Source organism: Mytilus trossulus, chromosome 13 (assembly GCF_036588685.1).
Source record: "Mytilus trossulus isolate FHL-02 chromosome 13, PNRI_Mtr1.1.1.hap1, whole genome shotgun sequence".
NCBI lineage: Eukaryota > Metazoa > Mollusca > Bivalvia > Mytilida > Mytilidae > Mytilus > Mytilus trossulus.
The window spans coordinates 46,392,909-46,413,436 of NC_086385.1; the positions used below are offsets into that span (position 1 = coordinate 46,392,909).

Below are 20,528 nucleotides of genomic sequence, written 5' to 3' on the forward strand. Positions count from 1 at the left end.
TTGACAGTTATGATTTTTCTACTCTGTACACTACACTTCCACACAATCTTATAAAGAAAAAGTTTTTGTATTTGATAAAATGGTCTTTCGAAAAATCTCATTGTAATTTTATTTGCTGTAACTCGTTTAAGGCCTTTTTCTGTAACGAAAAAGGAAAGTATGCTAGATACACTTACTGGAAATGTGAGGATATGATTGAAGCTTTAAACTTTCTGCTTGATAACATTTATGTACGTTTCGGCGATAAAGTGTATCGTCAGGTAGTAGGTATTCCTATGGGCACCAACTGTGCCCCTTTAATAGCAGATTTATTTCTATATTGCTATGAATCTCAGTTTATGACCAAACTCAGTAAAGACCCATCATTGTTACATTTGGTTGATACATTCAAAAATACCTACCGTTATCTGGATGATATTTTTTCGTTGAATAATCCAGAGTTCTCTAAATATACTTCAGAAATTTACCCAAACGAACTTACTTTAACTAAATCTAACATAAACAGCAGCAGTTGTCCTTTTCTAGATTTAGACATTTCAATTTCAAACGGGAAACTTCACACTAAAATTTACGACAAAAGAGACGATTTTTCATTTCCTATTGTTAATTTTCCTTTTTTAGACGGCGATGTGCCTTTGGCTCCATCATACGGTGTTTATATATCGCAACTCGTTCGGTTTGCCCGTGTGTGTTCTGATGTCATAGATTTTAACGAACGTAATCAATGCATCACTGGTAAATTGTTGTGTCAGGGATTTCGATACCATAAATTACTTAAAACTTTTACTAAATTCTTTCATAGATACAAAGATTTGATTAGTAAATTTGGCTATACCTGTAGAAAGCTTATTAAAGATGGTATTTCTCATCCTAAATTTTATGGTAATATTGTACTTAAAGCGAGGAAATCACTATGTGATCCTTGTAAACTCATCGAACCTTTAAACAAACTTATAAGTAAGGGTTATCGTACCAATATTGTAATTAGAACTCTGAATATAGTTCACATTGGCACTAATATTGATTTTGTCATTAGCAAATTAAAACATAACTAAATTTCATTATCTTTTGAGGCGAGATGTATAGGGGACACAGCCACATTAACTTTTATTTCTATAGAAGTCGCTCTTCACTATACTACTACCTGTCGATACATTTCTTTTTGGCATTGCACAAGTCATGTCTTCTTTGACTATTAATGACGTTAAAATACTAAATCCCTGTGATGTGTTTTAGTCGATTTTAGTCTCTGATGCATGATTTTTTACTATTAATTGGTTTTGGCTTTTAACTAGCTGTCAGTAACTGCGAGTACTCTCAAATCGTATTTTCTTGTTAATTCGACCTGTTGATACTGTTTATAATGCTTTTTTGTCATTTTTTATTTATATGGATCTTGGCTGTATACCAGCTTTGATTATTTGTAATATCTTCAATTTTTCACTTATTCTTACAACATTTGTATAAACTTCAAGATTATAAAAAACCGTTTTTTTTCTAAAGTGAACATTGATTGGTTAAATATTTCTCAGTGTGTTTGAATTTGTTTGATAGCCTTTTGGTCATGACTGTTTGTCTATAATATTTAATTAACTGTGCATTTGTATTCAGATATCGCAGATCAAATTTATTCGTTCTTTGTGTAATCATACGTTTTTTTATTGAGTTAAGTCTGCTAATTGATATTTTATCGTATGTTTTTATATGTTGTGATGTTATGCTATTGTTTCAGAAAAAGGGAGAAGGTTTGGGCCCATTAAAATGTTTAATCCCGCTGCAAATGTTTGCACCTGTCCTAAGTCAGGAATCTGATGTACAGTAGTTGTCGTTTGTTTATGTAATATATACGTGTTTCTCGTTTCTCGTTTTGTTTATATAGATTAGACCGTTGGTTTTCCCGTTTGAATGGTTTTACACTAGTAATTTTGGGGCCCTTTATAGCTTGTTGTTCGGTGTGAGCCAAGGCTCCGTGTTGAAGGCCGTACTTTAACCTATAATGGTTTAATTTTTAAATTGTTATTTGGATGGAGAGTTGTCTCATTGGCACTCACACCACATCTTCCTATATCTATGAACAGAACTGAATGAAATCTTTCCTTCAGGTCGTCTTAAAAAATAAGAAAATATCTGTTTTTATATATTTCAATTTCATAAATAGTTTATTTCACAAATGGAACAAATTTGATTACATCTGATTTATGAGAACCTCAAAAGTCTCATCAGCAATCAAACATCATCGCCTTATTTTCATATATATAATTATCATACCCGTAGCCAGGGGGGTTCGGGGGGTTCAGACGAACCCCCCCTTGAAAACTAATAAGCACTGTTAAAGTCGATGCTCTGTTCGAATTGTGACTGTTAAAGTCGAGTTTGTTAGTCAAACGAACCCCCTTTGGAAATTCCTGGCTACGGGCCTGATTATTAGCACAGTTGAAAAGTAATTTCAAAATGGGAGATAACTCTATCTTGTATGCTGCCTTGTGAATTCCCAGGTTTCAGCAAGGGAAAGAACTCAGTTAAAAGGATAGGAAAACAGTGTTTTAAATATTTCAGAATTTATCTTTTTCACAACCAGATCACAAACTTGAAAATGGGAGATAACTCTATCTCATGTGTTGTGTTGTGTATCTCTAGGTGTCAGCAAGGGGGATGAACTCAGTTAAAAGGATCGCAAAAACAGTGTTTTAAATATATCAATATTCATCTTTTTCACAGACAGATTATACTAACTTGAAAATGGGAGATAACTCGATGTTTTATGCTGCTTTGTGTATCCTCAAGTGTCAACAAGAGAAGGAACTCAGGCCATAAAAAAGAATAGGTTTGTTTGCCCAAACGCTATCTACCCAGAAAAAAGCTGCCTACTCAAATTCTTTTATTGTCCTGATTTGAAGAAGTAACTGTTTTAATCAGATAGACATGAAGACTAATAAACACCCAATACTTCAATTTCTCTTTTTGAAAAAAAAAGAAAATGCCTACTACCTACCTACCCACTGTCTCAAACTTTGGGTAGGGTTTGGGCAAACCAAAATATTTTTTTTAATTGTGGCCTCAGTTAAAAGGAAGGGATGTGTTTTAATGACAAAAACCTGGCCTACTTGCAGACACCCATTTAATTATATAAATTTATGCCTTACCTCTTTCTAAACATTTCTATCTAAATGTAAATTATCAGACGGATATCTGTTTTAAGTTGTAGAAAGTTACAAATACTATCACATATAAGTTAATGAATTCATTTCACATTTTACACTGCACTAGCTGTTATTGAAAATTTAAAAATAAATCCACTATTTCTATCCAAATCTTCAGATTTGTTGCTTCAAACAGTAATTTCCCTTTAATTTATCAATTTATTCTTTACTAATCTGAGACGCACACATGTATTGTAAAACGGTTTAGTTTTTTTACTGAATTTTTCCAGCACCTTTATATATTTTCATATGAATAAATCTATTCTGTCAAAATAATAGTCCATATATATATACAGAAGAAACTTTAACGTGTGAAAATTCACATATCATTGTCCATTCAAATTAAAAATCTTTAAATCCAAAGAGAATTTTAATTACACATGTATTTACATGGCCTTCCAACAACAACATTTATCATCCAATAATTAAAATTCTTAAATTCAACAAAGACCTACATTACATGCCCGTGTATAAATAGACATGCAAACAAAAGTTATTTATCAGTGGGAGATTTTCTTGGCGGCATACACCACCGACCAAACCCGACAACCAGTTTTTCTATATATTTATACATTAACTTTCTAATAGCCGAACAGATAAGCAGTCCTAATTTACATATCATAAATTTTACGTTATATAAACTGTCAAACTTTAATACATATTGTCATGATATTAGATTTCCCGATATTACAGGTATACTCCTGTATTTTTAACTTATCGGACAATAAATCCCTCATACAAACATATATATAGGTATTTCAAAATGTCAATTGTTATTTGGTATCTGGTGGAAAGTTGTCTTATTGGCAATCATACCAAGTCATCTTCTAATTTTATAATGTTCTAAATGGGGAAGGAGTCTGAGTTGAGAGTGAAAACCTAGACAAAAAAAATGAATTTCAAATGAAAAGTAAAATAGAATTTATCATTAAGGAAGTTCTTTTTCCCAAATAGCTTAAAACACAATAACTTTCAACATAAAAACATTCCATTAAATTTTTGTATACAAGGAATCTTATAGGAACACCAAATATATATCGAAAAATTTTATATTTGAGCAAGCCCACATTACAAATATAATAGATCTTCATTTTTTAAAAGAGTAGTAACCTTCATTCAAATTTGATGGTAATGGTCACAAGATAATAACCTGAATATAAAACAAAGTAATGAAATGCAAGATGATTGCATGACAAAACTTATAATGGTATGTCATTTAGTCTTTGGTGGAAAGCTTTCCCATTGGCAAAACCACATCTTAATTCTAATATTCATCATGATGCAAGTTTTGAAATCAGATGTTCATATTGGTGAAACTGCAGATTACTTGACCTTTACCACTAGAGCAATGTACTGGAAGTAAGAATCATGTCCTTGACCTTTACCACTAGAGCAATGTACTGGAAGTAAGAATCGTGTCCTTGACCTTTACCACTAGAGCAATGTACTGGAAGTAAGAATCGTGTCCTTGACCTTTACCACTAGAGCAATGTACTGGAAGTAAGAATCATGTCCTTGACCTTTACCACTAGAGCAATGTACTGGAAGTAAGAATCATGTCCTTGACCTTTACCACTAGAGCAATGAACTGGAAGTAAGAATCGTGTCCTTGACCTTTACCACTAGAGCAATGTACTGGAAGTAAGAATCATGTCCTTGACCTTTACCACTAGAGCAATGTACTGGAAGTAAGAATCGTGTCCTTGACCTTTACCACTAGAGCAATGTACTGGAAGTAAGAATCGTGTCCCCTCCCTCTCAAGTCAGGCCAGGCCAGGTTTCTTTTGGCTTCTGTATATTTATCAATAACCCCTCTAGACCATTGGATTAGTTGAAGGTCTCTCTTAACTAATTCTCTGAATTGTATGATAAGCCTTAACAGAGCAGCACAATCTAACAATTATCATTGGAGTAAGGCCGTCAGACCCTTGACTTCCAATTAAGAACTTAAATATCTTAGTCTTTCTATAAGATAAAGAGTCGATCTTAATGAAGTTTCAAATGAAATAATTTGCTATTTTCTACTTGTGGCTCTTACATGAGTTATCAACAGCATTATTAAAGGAGGACTGTTTTGCTAGCCTAAGACTGAAGTTAAACTAACCTCTCCCTGGCTTCATAGTTTTACAGGACCAATAAATATCTTACTATAGTGAACCATTTCTTGACTCCATGTAAGATCTGGTGGATGTAAGAAAACTTTCATAAACAATGTTGGAAGCATTTGAAATCATGAAATTGCAGTTTTAAATGAAAGAATTGGCTGATTTCTACGACTCCAAAGACTGTGTGTGTGGTTAACAGTACATGTATTACTAAAGGCCTTTAGTACTAGCCTAGGACAGAATTAATACTAAGCCCTTCAGGACTATGCAGTTTTACAGGAGCAATAAATGTCTTACCATAATAAACCAGTTCTTGACTCCATGTAACTTATCTAATGAATGTTAAGAACACTTTCAAAAACAATGTTGGCAATACTTTAAAGGAGAGATCATCAAGTTCATTGAGAAAAAATATAGAGTGGAAAGTTGCCAACTGTACAAACAGTAATAAAACTATTAACAAGTCAACAAGTTACCGATTGTGTCATACATGTATAAGAACTTTAAAATATATACGACTTTTTAAATAAAGTGCATTGTAAAAATATACTAGGTGCATTTTCACACCAAGTTTGAGTGTAAAAATAAACATAAAAAGTAGGAAACTTTGGTTTAGTTGTTTCTACAAAGCAAGGAACTAATTTCAAGATTTTGAATAAATTTTGTTTTTATTCTGACATTTCCCACAGAAGTCTGATGATAAGTCTCAAGTTGCAAAGGTTAATATATCTTCTATTTTCCCATAGTAAGCTACATCTATTAATATTTAAGTAATAATTCCATGTTTTGGATTTATTTTAAGTTTTTTTTACTTCCAGTGGCAAATATATCATGCATTTTCAGGTACAGGATTATATCTTTCTGATGAGATTTACTTTATCTTATGGTCTATTTACTTATCTTCAAAATAAAAGTACACAGGTATTATACCATTCTGATTTTAAAATGGAAATTATAAACATATTCAGCAAATTCATAACTATCTGCTTATCTATTGATATTCATATTCAAAATTACAAATGTATATGTCATGTAATAGATATGTATGTTCGTGCATAAAACATTCAATATCAAAAGTTGCCTATAAATCATAGAAACATTTATAAACCACAATAATCAGGTCATCGAGTTAAATTAATTTATCCTTCAACTTTCTAAAAATTAAAACATATTACAATATTTATTTTTTTACAGAAGAAATATCTTACATCAAATTGAAAAGTATAGGAATTTAATAATAACCGTCAGAATGATATCAATTAAATGACATGATATATTTCAATTTATCAAAAACAATTCCATTTTTATATTTATCGAAATCATCCTCACCTTTTCTTAAACATTATATAAGATCCTTCAGAACTTTCTGACATTGAATCGGTATTTCCAAAAACACTAATTTGCCATTTTTCACAAGACAATCTGAGTTCAATCTTTACAAAATACCTGTACACAGGTGAAAACCACTTTGATCTAAGTTGGGGTTAAATTTCGATGGGTACTTTAATCAATTTAACCTGTTTTTATTCACAGTTCAACTTGTAAACATCTTTAGAATTTATGATTTGGACCTGAATCAACCAAACAATAAAATAAAGGTACTCTCTAAAGGTCAAAGTGCTCATCTTTCTTCAATTAGGATAAAAATAATATTTGTTATTCAGTCTGTCAGACATTGGAGAATGGAAGGTTTTTTGACATGTATAGTAAAAATTTAATCAGAAATGCATTAGACACCAATAGTTACTGTGAAATTATGATCACATATGTGAAGTAAATCCTAATTATCAGGGAAAACCCTTATATTTTCGAGGTAGTAGGGGTATTCATCATAATGAATTAATTAAAACAACAATGTAAGGTTGATTGTTTTCTAAAAAAATATATACTTTATGAAACAGATGATACATGTACATCAACCAAAACTTCTTTTTTTTAAATTTGGACTGAAATTTTCTTTCCATGAAATCATTTGACCACTCATCATTGATAGAATGGATATATATTATAAGTGCCTTAATTTAATCTCTTATTTCACATCTCCTGACTTCTAGCAGAATCCTAACCCTAACCTTAGATCATTTTACTTTAAAATATTACTCACTAGCCCTGATGAAATGGACCATATTAAGTGAAATATTATACCCTCAAATGGATTGATTGATTGATTGTTGTTTGCTTAAAATCTAGTGGACCCTCAAATACAAAAAAAAAAAAATACACAGAATGAGGCTGGGATTAATGCTATGAATGAAGTTAAAAAATTAAGTGATCTTATCATTCATCATAAAATCACAAACATGACAAATAACCCACTTCCAACATTAATACTGTGAATTCATTATTATTCGTTGGATACCAATTTTTGTGGGTTTCATGGGTACAGGTGAACCACGAAATCTAATGTTCAAAGAAATGCATATTTTTTATAGACTTTGTATACAGAGAAGGTCAAAACCACGAAATTAAATATCCACGAATATGCAAGTTTTCAACCATACACTAAAATTGATACCCACGAAAATAAATGAATCCACAGTACATTTTTTTCAGATGAGCAAGGGCCATAACTCTTGTTTTATAACATTTTAAACAGATATGGTATATCTGTCAGTCATAATGTAATGCATTATTCATACATATGAGACAAACAGTGGTTATTTGGACTATAGTGAATACTTTTTTTGAATTATAATATCATAAATTATTCAATATGTAAACGAAGAAGCTGCATGGAAATACCCAGAATGCATTACTTTTTTTATACTGTATTTTTACTGCTAAAATTTACATATTTGCTATAAAACGAAAAAAAAAAAAAGTAGTGTTAAAATTCAAACTTTGTGACTTCAACATTAAAACAAATTTTGAATGCTATCAAATGTTTGAAATTCAATGTCTTATATTTTTTTTGAAATTTGAATGACTTTTAATAAACCACCCATATTTCAGTGTATGTGGACACAAAAGTTTATAATTCAAACGAATCCTTTGAAGTCCTGAAAAAATAAGAATCAACAGGTCAAAAACTTTTAACTTCAACCTTAAAAGTAAACATTTTTAAACAAACATTTTAAAATTCTAGATAACTTTTAATTAGAAATGTATCTCCGAAAGTTTAATTTGAAGTTTAATCCAATTTGTCAAAAAAGATTCTTAAGTAACAATACAAACATTCAGAAACTGAAACTCTGTAATATGACAAAGATGAAAGACCAAAGATTACAAAAGTTTACAAAGAGACTCTAATGACATGGAAAGAATTCTTACCTAAATGATTTAAGAACAATTTATTTAAATAAAAGATTATCATAAATATAAATATATATCATTGCTAGGGCATCAACCTTTAACCTGGCCCAGTGTATTAGAACTAGGAGACATGTGTTCAAATATTTTTTTCAAAAGTGTTAGAATGAATAATCTTTTTAATTATTCATTAATCATAAATTAATATCATATCTTTTTACCACTTAAAAGACTGAATTATACAAGAGCGTAGAATAAAAAAAATTGGGAAACTTTTCCCATGAGTCCATAAATAGGACTAAGCGATTGATAGTCTTATATAATGTTCACTTATAAAGTTCTAAAATCTCTTCCAATAACAATTTTTTACTGCACAATAGAGAGAAATAAACAAAATCAACAAATGAATTAGTTTGTAGATTTATCTATCTGATACCTTATTTTTCCATGGAAATTAACTGTAAATCAGTAGCAAAATTTAGCTCCTAGAGTACTTGAAACCTCCACTATGGCTGAGGTGGTCCAAAATAAGCTGTTCAAAATGTTATTAGAATGGTCAATTCATTAAACATTTTCTACAACTACTGTTTAGAATGACTTTTGAAATATATTTAATTAGCTTACCTGACCCCTATGGTATTTGTCAATCAAAATAAGAAAGACAATTTTACACCTACAAAGAAATAACTGGTCATTTCACAAGATAAATTGTCCATTTGATCAATCTTAAAGTCATTAAAAATTCAATTATTGCCAGCAGCTGGAGTTTACCTGTAGAATGAATAAAGGATAGATTAAGAAAATTTGATAGTAGTAAAAGATAAAAGTCATCAAGACTTCAATTACACTGTACATAGTAATTGAAATATTTAGACTGCCTATCTATGTCCAGCTGACCGAATAGACAGGGAGACTTGTGAAGCATGTCTCAAGTGGAAAGTAATTATACTAGTTAGCCCAATACAGAGGGGGAGGACAGGGGTAAGGGAGACAGGGAGAAAGGGGGTAAGAGAAAGGAGAAAGGGGGTGGGAGAAAGGAGAGGAAGGCTGGGAGAAAGGAGAAAAAGTTGGAGAAAAAAATAAAATATGAAAAAATAAAATATCTCTTTTTTACGGTAAATTAAAAAAAAAATAAGGAGAAGAGGGGTAGGAGAAAGGAGAAGAAGGATGGGAGAAGGGAGAAGGATACCCCCCTGTCCTCCCCCTCAATACAATGTTTTTAAGCCAAGCTACATAATGAAAGTTTTTGCTATGTATCTAGCAAATTAATCAGACACTCGAGCTTATAAGACACATCGATATTTTATTTTCTATGACAAAATCTGCATTATAATATGTCTATCTGATAAAAATATAACATTGTTGGGCTGATGTTTGGACGAATTGTATTTATATTGATTGTTGGTGTTTTAACACATTTTTAAGCACTAATTTTTGGCTATTTCGTGGCAGATAGTTTTTTTTGGGGTGGATGAATCTGGAGTGAACTTCAAGAGGAAAAATGAGAAATCTTAGGTCAATTAAGATTGGAGTTAAGTGCACCCGCATGAGCATGGCTCTAACTCACAACCTCAGTATTGACTGCCTCAGTGATTACAGTAGTCGAATTACTTAGACCACATGCACTTTGCCACGAGGCCACTCTGTTATAAATATATTTATATAATATATCTTATCAGAAGTGCTTAATTTCTTCTTCAAAAGATTAAAATAATGAGTTATATATGCTTTATATACATTTGCAATCATATAAGATCTCATTGCTTGTGTGTTATTGTTTCATATGACCCAACAACAATGTACCTCAAAGTTAAGTGCTTGCTCACAGTAAAATTTCTGATGGAAATTTATTCAAAATAAAAGCAACATTTCAAAATTATACTAAAAGCATAAATCATTTTAACTTCCAATTTATGACTTTTTAACTTAAATATGACACCATTCCCCTAATTATACTAAGAACATAAAATTAACTTTATATTTCTCCACCATATTTTCAAATTAAGTACATATAATAAAAGTCCATTTAATCTACCAATAAACATAAGTTTCCAGTCCTATGGCTAATAGTCCTGGCCATTTAATATTTATTGCCATTGATTTGAATCTGATGAACATACCTGAACTACTTTATTGAGTACAAGAGATTGTCCTTCCTTCATATAAGTCACTGTAAATTAAGTTCTTACTATTTATATGTTAAATGGACTTAAAATCAAATTCTATGATGGGGTCAGCTATATAAGGACATACTCTGGACCATGCCCTGACTTTTGACATTCCACTTATTTTATTGAGTATTGGCAATACTCAGGGAATGAACTTCATTTATATAAGTCACTGTAAATCAAGTTCTCATTTAAATGTTAAATGGAATTCAAATCAAGTCCTATGATGGGGTCAGCACTATAAAGACACACTGGATCATACCCTGACTTTTGACATTCCACTTAGTTTTTTGAAAATTAACAATACTAGAGATCGTCCTTCATTCATATAAGTCACTGTAAATTAACTTCTTACTATTTATATGTTAAATGGACTTCAAATCAAGTTCTATGATGGGGTCAGCACTATAAGGACAGTCATACTCTGGACCATGCCCTGACTTTTGACATTCCTCTTATTTTTTGGCCAGAGAATATCCTTCATTCATATAAGTCATTGTAAATTAACTTCTTACTATTGATATGTTAAAGAGAATTTAAATCAAATTGTATACTATAAAGAGTCACCACTATGGGGATCATGAACTTGAGCATGCTCTGACTTTTGACCTTGGAATTCATGTTCATGGTCTGAATATGCATGAAATATTTGTCACTGGACATCGAGTGAAATTCAATAAATTATTGACTATGGACTATATAAAATATTCAAATAGTGTCTGTCGAGTCTACATTGATCAAGATAAGATGGTCCAAGACCACAATTGTCGTCCCTTGATTTTTCGTTGTTCAGGAATGTAGTCCCTAGTGTGAACAGTTTGTTACTTATTAATTGTCAAGTTTTTGTATACCACTTCCAAATGTATTTCTCCATGTTTTTAATGCCTCAAATAGCAATGACACTGTCAAATAATTTGGGTCATGAATTTTAAAGGAAAGTAGTGATTTGGTCCAGTTGAAAAAGGTTAAAAATTAGCACACTGGAAGGTGTCAAAAGATTTCAAAATTGTTTTTGTAGCTATTGACCAAATTTTGCTTAGAGCTGCTAAAGAGTAATGAAGATTTTTTGCCCAACCATGAATTGTTGGGTAGTAGTGTTGGAACAACCCTGGAAATCTTACTGCATTCTGTTTTAGGATATTTCATCTAACACAATTAGTCTCTACCCTCCCAAAAAACTTTGCCTCAGTTAAAAATGTTTTCTTCAGGTAACAATCTGCTCTTTCACTCTTTCACTCTCTCTGAGTGAGCTATGTGTTATTTAAAAATATCTAACAACTTATATTCTAACTTTTAATTAAGATGAACATTATATTGTTGATTATAAAGTGTGGTATAAACTAGCCTTTAAGTCATATGAAACGAATGAGTGGTGAAAAATAATGTTTGTTCAATTCTTGAACCAATGCATGTATACACCATTAACTTAGTCCTCTGTGCACGATTTTATCATTATTTTCGCAAATATATCATATTCGTCAATTTTTTTTCTCTCTGTTCATTATGATTTAACAAATATGACTGCTCATTAAATGCCGTGTTTTGAAGCCGAGTTTTACCGATTGTCACTTATAGTAAACAAATCACAAAAAGCATGGGTATTGAGCACGTGTTAAACATGTATAATCAGATATCTTTTTATTTCAATGACAGATACATGCGTATTGTGGTCACCAGATGTTTACTAGGAGGGTTACGCTCTGGTCACTATGCATACGGAAAATATGTCAGCGAATTGCTTCCTGGAAGCAAGCAATTAAAAATAAGTAAACTTCTTTTAAATGTGGACAAACTAAAAAAAAATCCTCAGAAAAAAGTATATGCACATAAGTTGTAAACTAAAAACTATCCATTTAGTTATAAAAAACATATACATATATTTTTTTTTAATTTGATGTTTTTTATGACTTTAATATTAATTTTACTTTTTAACTTTTATCACCTGAAGATTAAAATCTGTTTGTCATGATAATTAAAAGTATATTTATATCAATAAATTATCACCTAGTCAAAGGAATTTAACTTTATTGTTCAACAAATTTAATGCCTACAAGGCATTTTACCATAACATAATATTGTTATCCATTTCAAATCCTCAATGTACCCTGGTAATATGATCGAATATAAATTAGGCCCAATTTCTTTTGTTCATAAATATAACTAATAATAAATCAATTTATTTACAAGAGATAATTTTCATTTCAAGTGCAACCATTTTTTTTTTAAACAAATGGGATTATGATCGAAGCATTTGCCACTGGTTGTTTTAAGCAAGCAAACATCAATAGTTTATATTGAAACAAGAATGTGTCCATAGTACACGGATGCCCCACTCCCACTATCATTTTCCATGTTCAGTGGACCGTAAAATGGGGCTCAAAACTTTAATTTGGCATTAAAATTAAAAAGATCATACCATGGGGGACATGTGTACTATGTTTAAAGTTGATTGGACTTCAACTTTTTCAAAAACTACCTTGACCAAAAACTTGAACCTGAATCCTGGGGAACGGATGCACAGACAGACGTACAGACCAGAAAACATAATGCCCCTCTACTATTGTAGGTGGGGAATAAAAAATGGTCGGACCTATTGACCTACTGTGGATTCATTAATATTCGTTGGATACCAATTTTCGTGGATTTCGTGGGTACAAGAGAACCACGAATTCAAATGTTCAACGAAAAACAAATTTTGTAAAGGAATGATGGTAGACTTTGCTAAAACAATGAAATTAAATATCCACGAATATGTAAGTTTTCCTCAAACCACGAAAATTGGTATCCACGAAAATAAATGAATCCACAGTATTTAGCATAAAACCTGAGAATAACATGAAAATCATTTCGTGGTTGTTCCAAAATAATTACGCTGGTTATGTATTTTAGACCTTATATTAAGAGTGACATTAGGTGTTCCAAATGTTTAACAGTCTAAGATTGCAAATATTCCCATTTCTACTATCATTGCAAGAGAAGCACAAGTCGAATTTAAAGAACTTGGAAAATTCCAGTATCTTCTATACATAATTTAATAACAGTATATCCATTTGAACTGCTGAGAAAGTATATATTTTAAATCAGAAAGTGTTAAACATGACACTACAGGGCCAAAGTTTCCATTTAATTACTCTGAATCTCATTTTATTGTCAGTTTAAATTTTTACTTAGATATGTTCAAGTGGTATCATTTCTTTTTATGACATTTAATTCATGATATCACAAAGAATCTACATATTTTTTTTTCACAAAATAGACCTTAACCCTTTTCTTTTTAAACATTATCAAATTCTGCGATCTAAAAATTGGATATTCACAGCATTTTTTATTATATATTTTAATTTAAATTATCTAAACTGATAACAGTATAGCACACCCAGCTTTTAATCATAATACTATTTATAAAGCTAGCAAGTTTAGAAATTGTCCTAGAAATCTTAATCTTTTCTGTTGCTTCCAGCAAAATGACTTGATAGTGTAGGTAAAGGTTATTGTCTTAGGTTAGCTTGCTTGCTAGCTGAACTGTGATAATTAAGTCATTATTAGGTTAGGCATACTTATAATCCTCCTTTAAAAGTAGACTAGTGATTGATTAGTAGAACAACTTAAACCACTTGGCCAACAAGGCCCCCCCCCCCACCAATTCTTTAAAGAACAAAGATCATTTAGAGTTAATGTTCCTGAGTAGCTCAGACACATGTAAATTTTTAATACTTAATCATAATAATTATGCTAATATAAATGAAAAGTTTTTCTGTATCAAAAAGATAATATAGACAGATCAACATACAGTGTCATTTCTAGGGGGGATATCTGCCAAAAAAAATCATTCGAACAGAAACAAATCAAAATTTTGAGCTGCAACTTGTCATGATTAAACTATATAACAAATGTCCAACTAATATCTTCAAGCATAACAAAAACCAATGCAGAAATCAGATTAAAATTACTAGCATGAATTTTATAAGTCTGAGGAGTATATTAGAACCATATGACCTAGCAAGAATATGTCCATAGTACACAGATGACCCACAGTCAAGAACTCACTCTATTATTTTCTTTGTTCAGTGGACCATAAAATTATGGCACAAAACTCTAATTTGACATTAAAATTTAAAAGATCATATTACATTGTAAATAATAAGTGTTGAAAACTGATTTACTGGACTGACAAACAGACAGACAGACTTCAAACTTAAAGTCCCCTCCTACTTTGCCAGAACTGGACAAAAGAGCAATTTACTAAATAAAACAAATGTAATAACTGACTTTAAAAGAACACAAGGTATTTCCATTTCCAATTTTATTTTAAAATTTCAATTTATTTTAAGAAACAAATTTAATAACATAAAAGTTTCAACTCATATTGTTATTTATTTATACATTGATTATACTCCTGTTTTTATCGGTTCCTTTTATAACTTTTAATATCAAGACATCACAAAAAAAATGTCTACAAATCTATTTTTCACATGTAAGAACTTAACCCTTTTATTATTTTTCATTATAGAAAATCAAAATCTGTGATCAATAAAATTTGTTAATCACAGTTTGATAGATTTCTATTCAAACGATTTAAACTGCTTCTGACTAACAAATGTAAAATGAAATGTTTAAGTCCAGGAAAAAGAAACAAATTCATTTGTGAACTAGCTATTAAAAAGAAATATATATATGTATGTATGTTATTTTTGTGATTAAAATTAATATTGAAACTTAAATTGGCACACATTTATCAAAATAAGCAAGGCTGGTTTAAAATTTTAAATCATATTTCTTTAAATCCAACATTCATTGACAAGTACATGTATAGTGTTTTTAACTTAGAGAGCAAATCTCAAGCATTCTCAGAGCAGAAATTGAACAATCAAGATTTCTGATATTGTGTACATATGGCCCACATATCTTATTTTCATACATGCATATACATGTAGTTACATAAACAGAAAAGAAGCACTTTTCACTTGACACCAGTGTATTCCCTTTCTTTTAAAACTTAATCAGGTGCACAAGATAAATATTTAAGGGGGTTCACGGGTCTAAATCATTTATATAGGATTTCTCTAAATTTTTCTATAAATGAACTTTATCTTATAGTTAACAGAAAAATAAAATAAAAAAGTGGGGTCACCGTTCATTTTTTCGCTCACGATCTGCCTTGGAAAGAAGCATACTTTTTTGTAAAAGTGGGTTTTTCTGTTGAAGTAATAGGAGAAATAAAGTTAATATCGAAATAAGAAAAGACATTTATTACAGAAATTGCTCAAATTTTACAATAATTTAGTATAAGTACAGGTCATATGGAAATTATATTAAAAAATATATTCAATGAAAAATTCTCAATATCTTTTAACCATAAAAATCTTGTTACATCTCGATCGCTGTTTTGAAGCCCGACTTGAAGAAATGCCTTCTCAATATGCTGCAACTAGAGCTATTCTGTAAAGCCTGAATCTTATTAATATACCACACAGATTGCGAAGAATAACTGGACCACGATATAGACACTCGTTTAATTAAGCTGTTGACATCCTTGTTCATCTTAGCAGAAGCATCATACACTATTCTCATCTTAGTTGTTGATTTCTGTGGAGTTATAACTGCGTGATGTGGAATAAAATGTTTTCTTCCATCAACTCCTTTCTCGTCTACCAATTCAATTATACCTTTCGTTAACTGATCTTGAATAACTGAATTATATTGAGTCATCAACTCTGGTTTATTTCGCATTCGCGCTACACACGACTTCAATCGACCCATGGCAAGTTCTCTATTCACTGGTAGTTCATATTTTTCTTCTTTCCATGGCCATTTAACAAAATATCTCATATTTTCATATTGCAAGGTTTCTTTGAACGTTTCCATGGCCTTTGAATCACCAACATTTTCAATTTGTTCCATAATTCCTATTGAATCTAAATTCCAAAGGTCTGTAATGTCTGGTATTACAGAAACCGAAGAATCAGTTGCATTATGGTTTGTCATCAACATATCACCTGTATTTGAAAGGATCAGCAATCCTGATTCAGTTTTTTCATCATCCATTTCCTGTGATCTTCCTGTCAATATCCATCCTAATTTTGAAGCTAGCAAATATAATCCAGGTTGTATTTCTATTCTCTGAGACAATATCAAATCCAAATAATAATCATTGCCAATTAACAATTCTACTGAAGAAGACTCACTTCGTAATGGAATATCGTCGGCTAGTTCGACATCTTTTACGAAATGCTTTAAATGTTCCACAGATGACATATCAATTCTTTTCCTTTGAATACTTCCACTAATGACAGGCACAATATTGGCGACAATACTGAAGAATTTCCCGTTGTTAAGTTTGATGTTCAATTTTGTTGAAGATGTCTTCACAATTTTCGGTTTATCACTGCCGAATGTTATAAGTTTTATTTCCTCTTCTTTTTCACCTTTCAGTTTGAGTTTGTTGGCCAGTTTCTGGGAAATATATGTCCTCTGGGATCCAGAATCAAATAAAATTCTTGTCTCCTGTTGCATAGAATTAGTAGGATTCCCAATTTTAGTTTTAGCTGTTTGCATCAAAACCATTTCACTAGATGAAATAAACACATTTTCATGAACAACTTCACATCCTTCATCAGAATAAGAGTCCAAATTTATACCATTGACACATTCTTCGTTGACATTACCATTGTATTCTTCTGACAAATGAACACTGGTTAATTTTAACTTGAATTTCTTAGGACATAAACTTCTATGGTGAGAATCTTTTTCATTACAATGGATGCATATTTTGTTTCTTTTGCAATCAGTTGATTGGTGTCCATATTTTAGACATTTATAACAACTTCCTTTTAATTGTCGTTTGCGTTCTTCAATACTTTGATACTTTGGGCATTCATCACTCCAATGTTGTTGATAACAATATCTACATTTGTCAAAATAAGATATGTTACTTGGTTTACTATCTGTAGTTGCCACTAAAGCTTCAGCTGAATTCACTAATTGACCATTTCGATTACCATTCTGATATCTGGAATTTTTTGTCTGCCAAGGTTTATTCTTAGGACGGAATGTCTGTCCTCCGTTGAACGCTCTGTTGGACGATCCGTTTGACGCTCCGTTGGATCGTTCTTTGGGTGTCTCCTTTTTATCAGACTTTTCTCTCGCAACCACATAATCACGTAATTTGTCACATAAACTCATAACTGTCCATTTTTCTTGTGATTCCTTTTGAATTTCTAACTGAAGAAGAACTTCCTCTGGTAACTTGCTTTTAACCATAGATACGAATATGTCTTGGCTCACATTTTGCTTTAGCACCTCTAAACTACGTAGATGACGATTTAATGTATCCATGAACTTTCTCAGAGACGAAGTTTTGTTTGACGCCGATTCTAAATTAATCATCTCATTATAATGTAAATCAATAACAACCTGAATGTTTCCGAATCTTTCTTGCAAAATTGAAACTGCAACTTCGTAATTATCATTTGACAAGTTTAAACCTGATATTGCTTGTTTTGCTTCACCACCAAGTTTACTTTTCAAATAATTGAATTTCTCAACCTTCGAAAGTTTTTTGTTCTTGACAATAGTGCTTTCGAAAGAATCCCAGAATTCTATCCATTTAATTTTGTCACCATAAAATGAAATTATATCTATCTTTGGCAGTTTCACAGATGACTCATCGTTTTCTTTCATTTGTTGTCTAATTAATATTTCATTTTGCTGTTTCATTTGAGTTTCAACTATATCTTTCATTTCTCTTTGAAGTTCCACTATTTGGATAGGATTGATTTTTTCATGTTTTTCACCACTTTCCTGTTTGATAAATTCAACTAACCTTTCTTTGTATTGCTCCAACTCTAGATAACAATCTGTAGCCGCAGAACATAGTTGACAATCCTCTTCTACTACTTTTTCAATTTCTTCTGTTTCTTCTTCTCCAAGTGCATCGGCCACTTTACTGCTCTGAACTTCCAATTTGTTTACATAAAGTTTCAATTTTTCAACACACTTTGACGACTTAAACACATATTGCTGATGTTCAGGTAGAGGCACTTCTGTCTGTAGAATTGATAATCCTGATTTAATTTCCACTTGAAGACAATTACGATATCTTGTTCTAACACCTTTCAGATAACTAGAAGCTGGCATTTTGCACAATATTTTGTTAACTCACTTTGTAATTTGTTTTTCACTCCTGGGTTCCGGCACCAAACAATGTTGCGTAAGTCCTTGTCAACACAATCATTGGAATTTATTTAAGACACAACTCATAATCACTGTATAACATTTATTTTTACTCTAATTTCAAATTACAAATCTTTTTCTTTTAAACAAAATACAACTCCGTTTCTCCGTTGAAGATATGCCACGTGAATAAATTACATAAATAATAGACAATTAACGGAGTTATGAATACAATGAACGGATCTGTAAATTACATAATAATAAGTATGGAGCACATTGAAAATGAAAAGAATATAAATCGCGGTTCGCGACAACCGATGAGTTGAAAAAGATATTTCAATTTTAAAGCAAAAAAATGGCATTTTTCCACCAAAGGGAGATAATTTGGAACTTTTTCAATCATGTATACATTTTAAAAGTCATCTGGGGCCAATACAAATTGATTGCTTTGAATGATTTTTGTACCATATGATAAAGTAACAACTACAAAAGGTAATAAATAAAATTTGTAATGAAAAACAAATGTTTAATTTTTTTCTGAAATTTTTACACCCTCGAGCCTCCTTAACACGGATGCCATTAAAAAGTTTTAAAAACAAATCATAAGTTACTAGGACTATAGGGCTGAACTGAAAGTAACAGAGCCTTGTGCAGGCAATCAGTTTGTTTTAAGCTACATGAAGTGTGCTGTATAGATGTACATGTACAGTGACTGGAGGTAGCGGAACTGTGTTTCAATCACATCATTATTAGCTAGATATATTGTGACATATATATATATATATTCTGTGTGACCTATATTTGCTAACCTTCATCATTTGGTCTCTGGTGGATATCATTCACAATCATTTCCCATATGAGAGAGGGTAGGAGGGGTCCTGATCCCGAAATCCCGGGCTTAAAAACACAACATCCAGAGAGTCCCGAAATTCGAAAAAAAAGAATTCCCAGATCCCGAAAGGTTCAATCCTGAAATCCTAAGCTTAAATACACCCGATCCCGGAGTCCCAATAAAGGTCCTTTCCCCCCTCATATATCCATAATTTAATAATTCAACTTCAAATTGTGAAATGAAGACATCTTAATGTTTGAATATTTATGGCCTCAACGATTATCAATTTATTTTATTTAATTACCTTTCTCTATCAAGGTCTTCCTCTTCTTCATATCTGTTTTCAACTTCTTCTGAATTCATTCTAATCTTTTCATTTCCTGAATCCTAATTTGAAATAAAAATTCTTAAAATCTCCATCACATATAAGTATACACAAGTGTTGAGAAATAACAAATCTGAAAGACAAAACTGGCAACATGAGATTTACTGCAGTCTATTCAATTCACTTTTGTCTATTCATTTGACGAAATATTTATCCTTGGAAATATTTATCACTATTTATTTGACAGAAATTCTTGTAAAGCATATTAAAGTAAACAAATTTCGATCATAAATCCTAACTTCGGTAAATAAAAATCCTCATTCCGCAATGATTAATTTGTAAGTCAGTAAGTCCATAATTCTTATGGTGATCTGATATTGAGCTAATTTTTCACATGATCCCAAATTAAATGACTATTGATAATAGTTTGCCGACAGCACAATACGACCAATGAAGGGTAAAATACCTTATTATAAC

The 20,528-nt window shown here is 31.2% G+C and overlaps 1 protein-coding gene across 4 annotated transcripts in view; it reads right to left on the reverse strand.

Annotated features, from left to right (window-relative positions):
* LOC134695414 (uncharacterized) overlaps positions 1-20,181 on the reverse strand; it is a 66,986-nt gene extending 46,805 nt beyond the window's left edge. The window contains exon 1 of one of the 4 annotated variants that reach the window (XM_063556650.1): positions 20,031-20,181. In XM_063556650.1, the coding sequence (XP_063412720.1) occupies positions 20,031-20,089 (59 nt within the window). In that variant the 5' untranslated portion in view covers positions 20,090-20,181. Of the gene's footprint in view, positions 1-6,634; positions 6,741-8,990; positions 9,111-9,178; positions 9,284-20,030 lie in introns of those variants that run through there. The other 3 variants (XM_063556651.1, XM_063556655.1, XM_063556653.1) reach the window with 3 other exon arrangements.
* Positions 20,182-20,528: the final 347 nt, after the last annotated feature.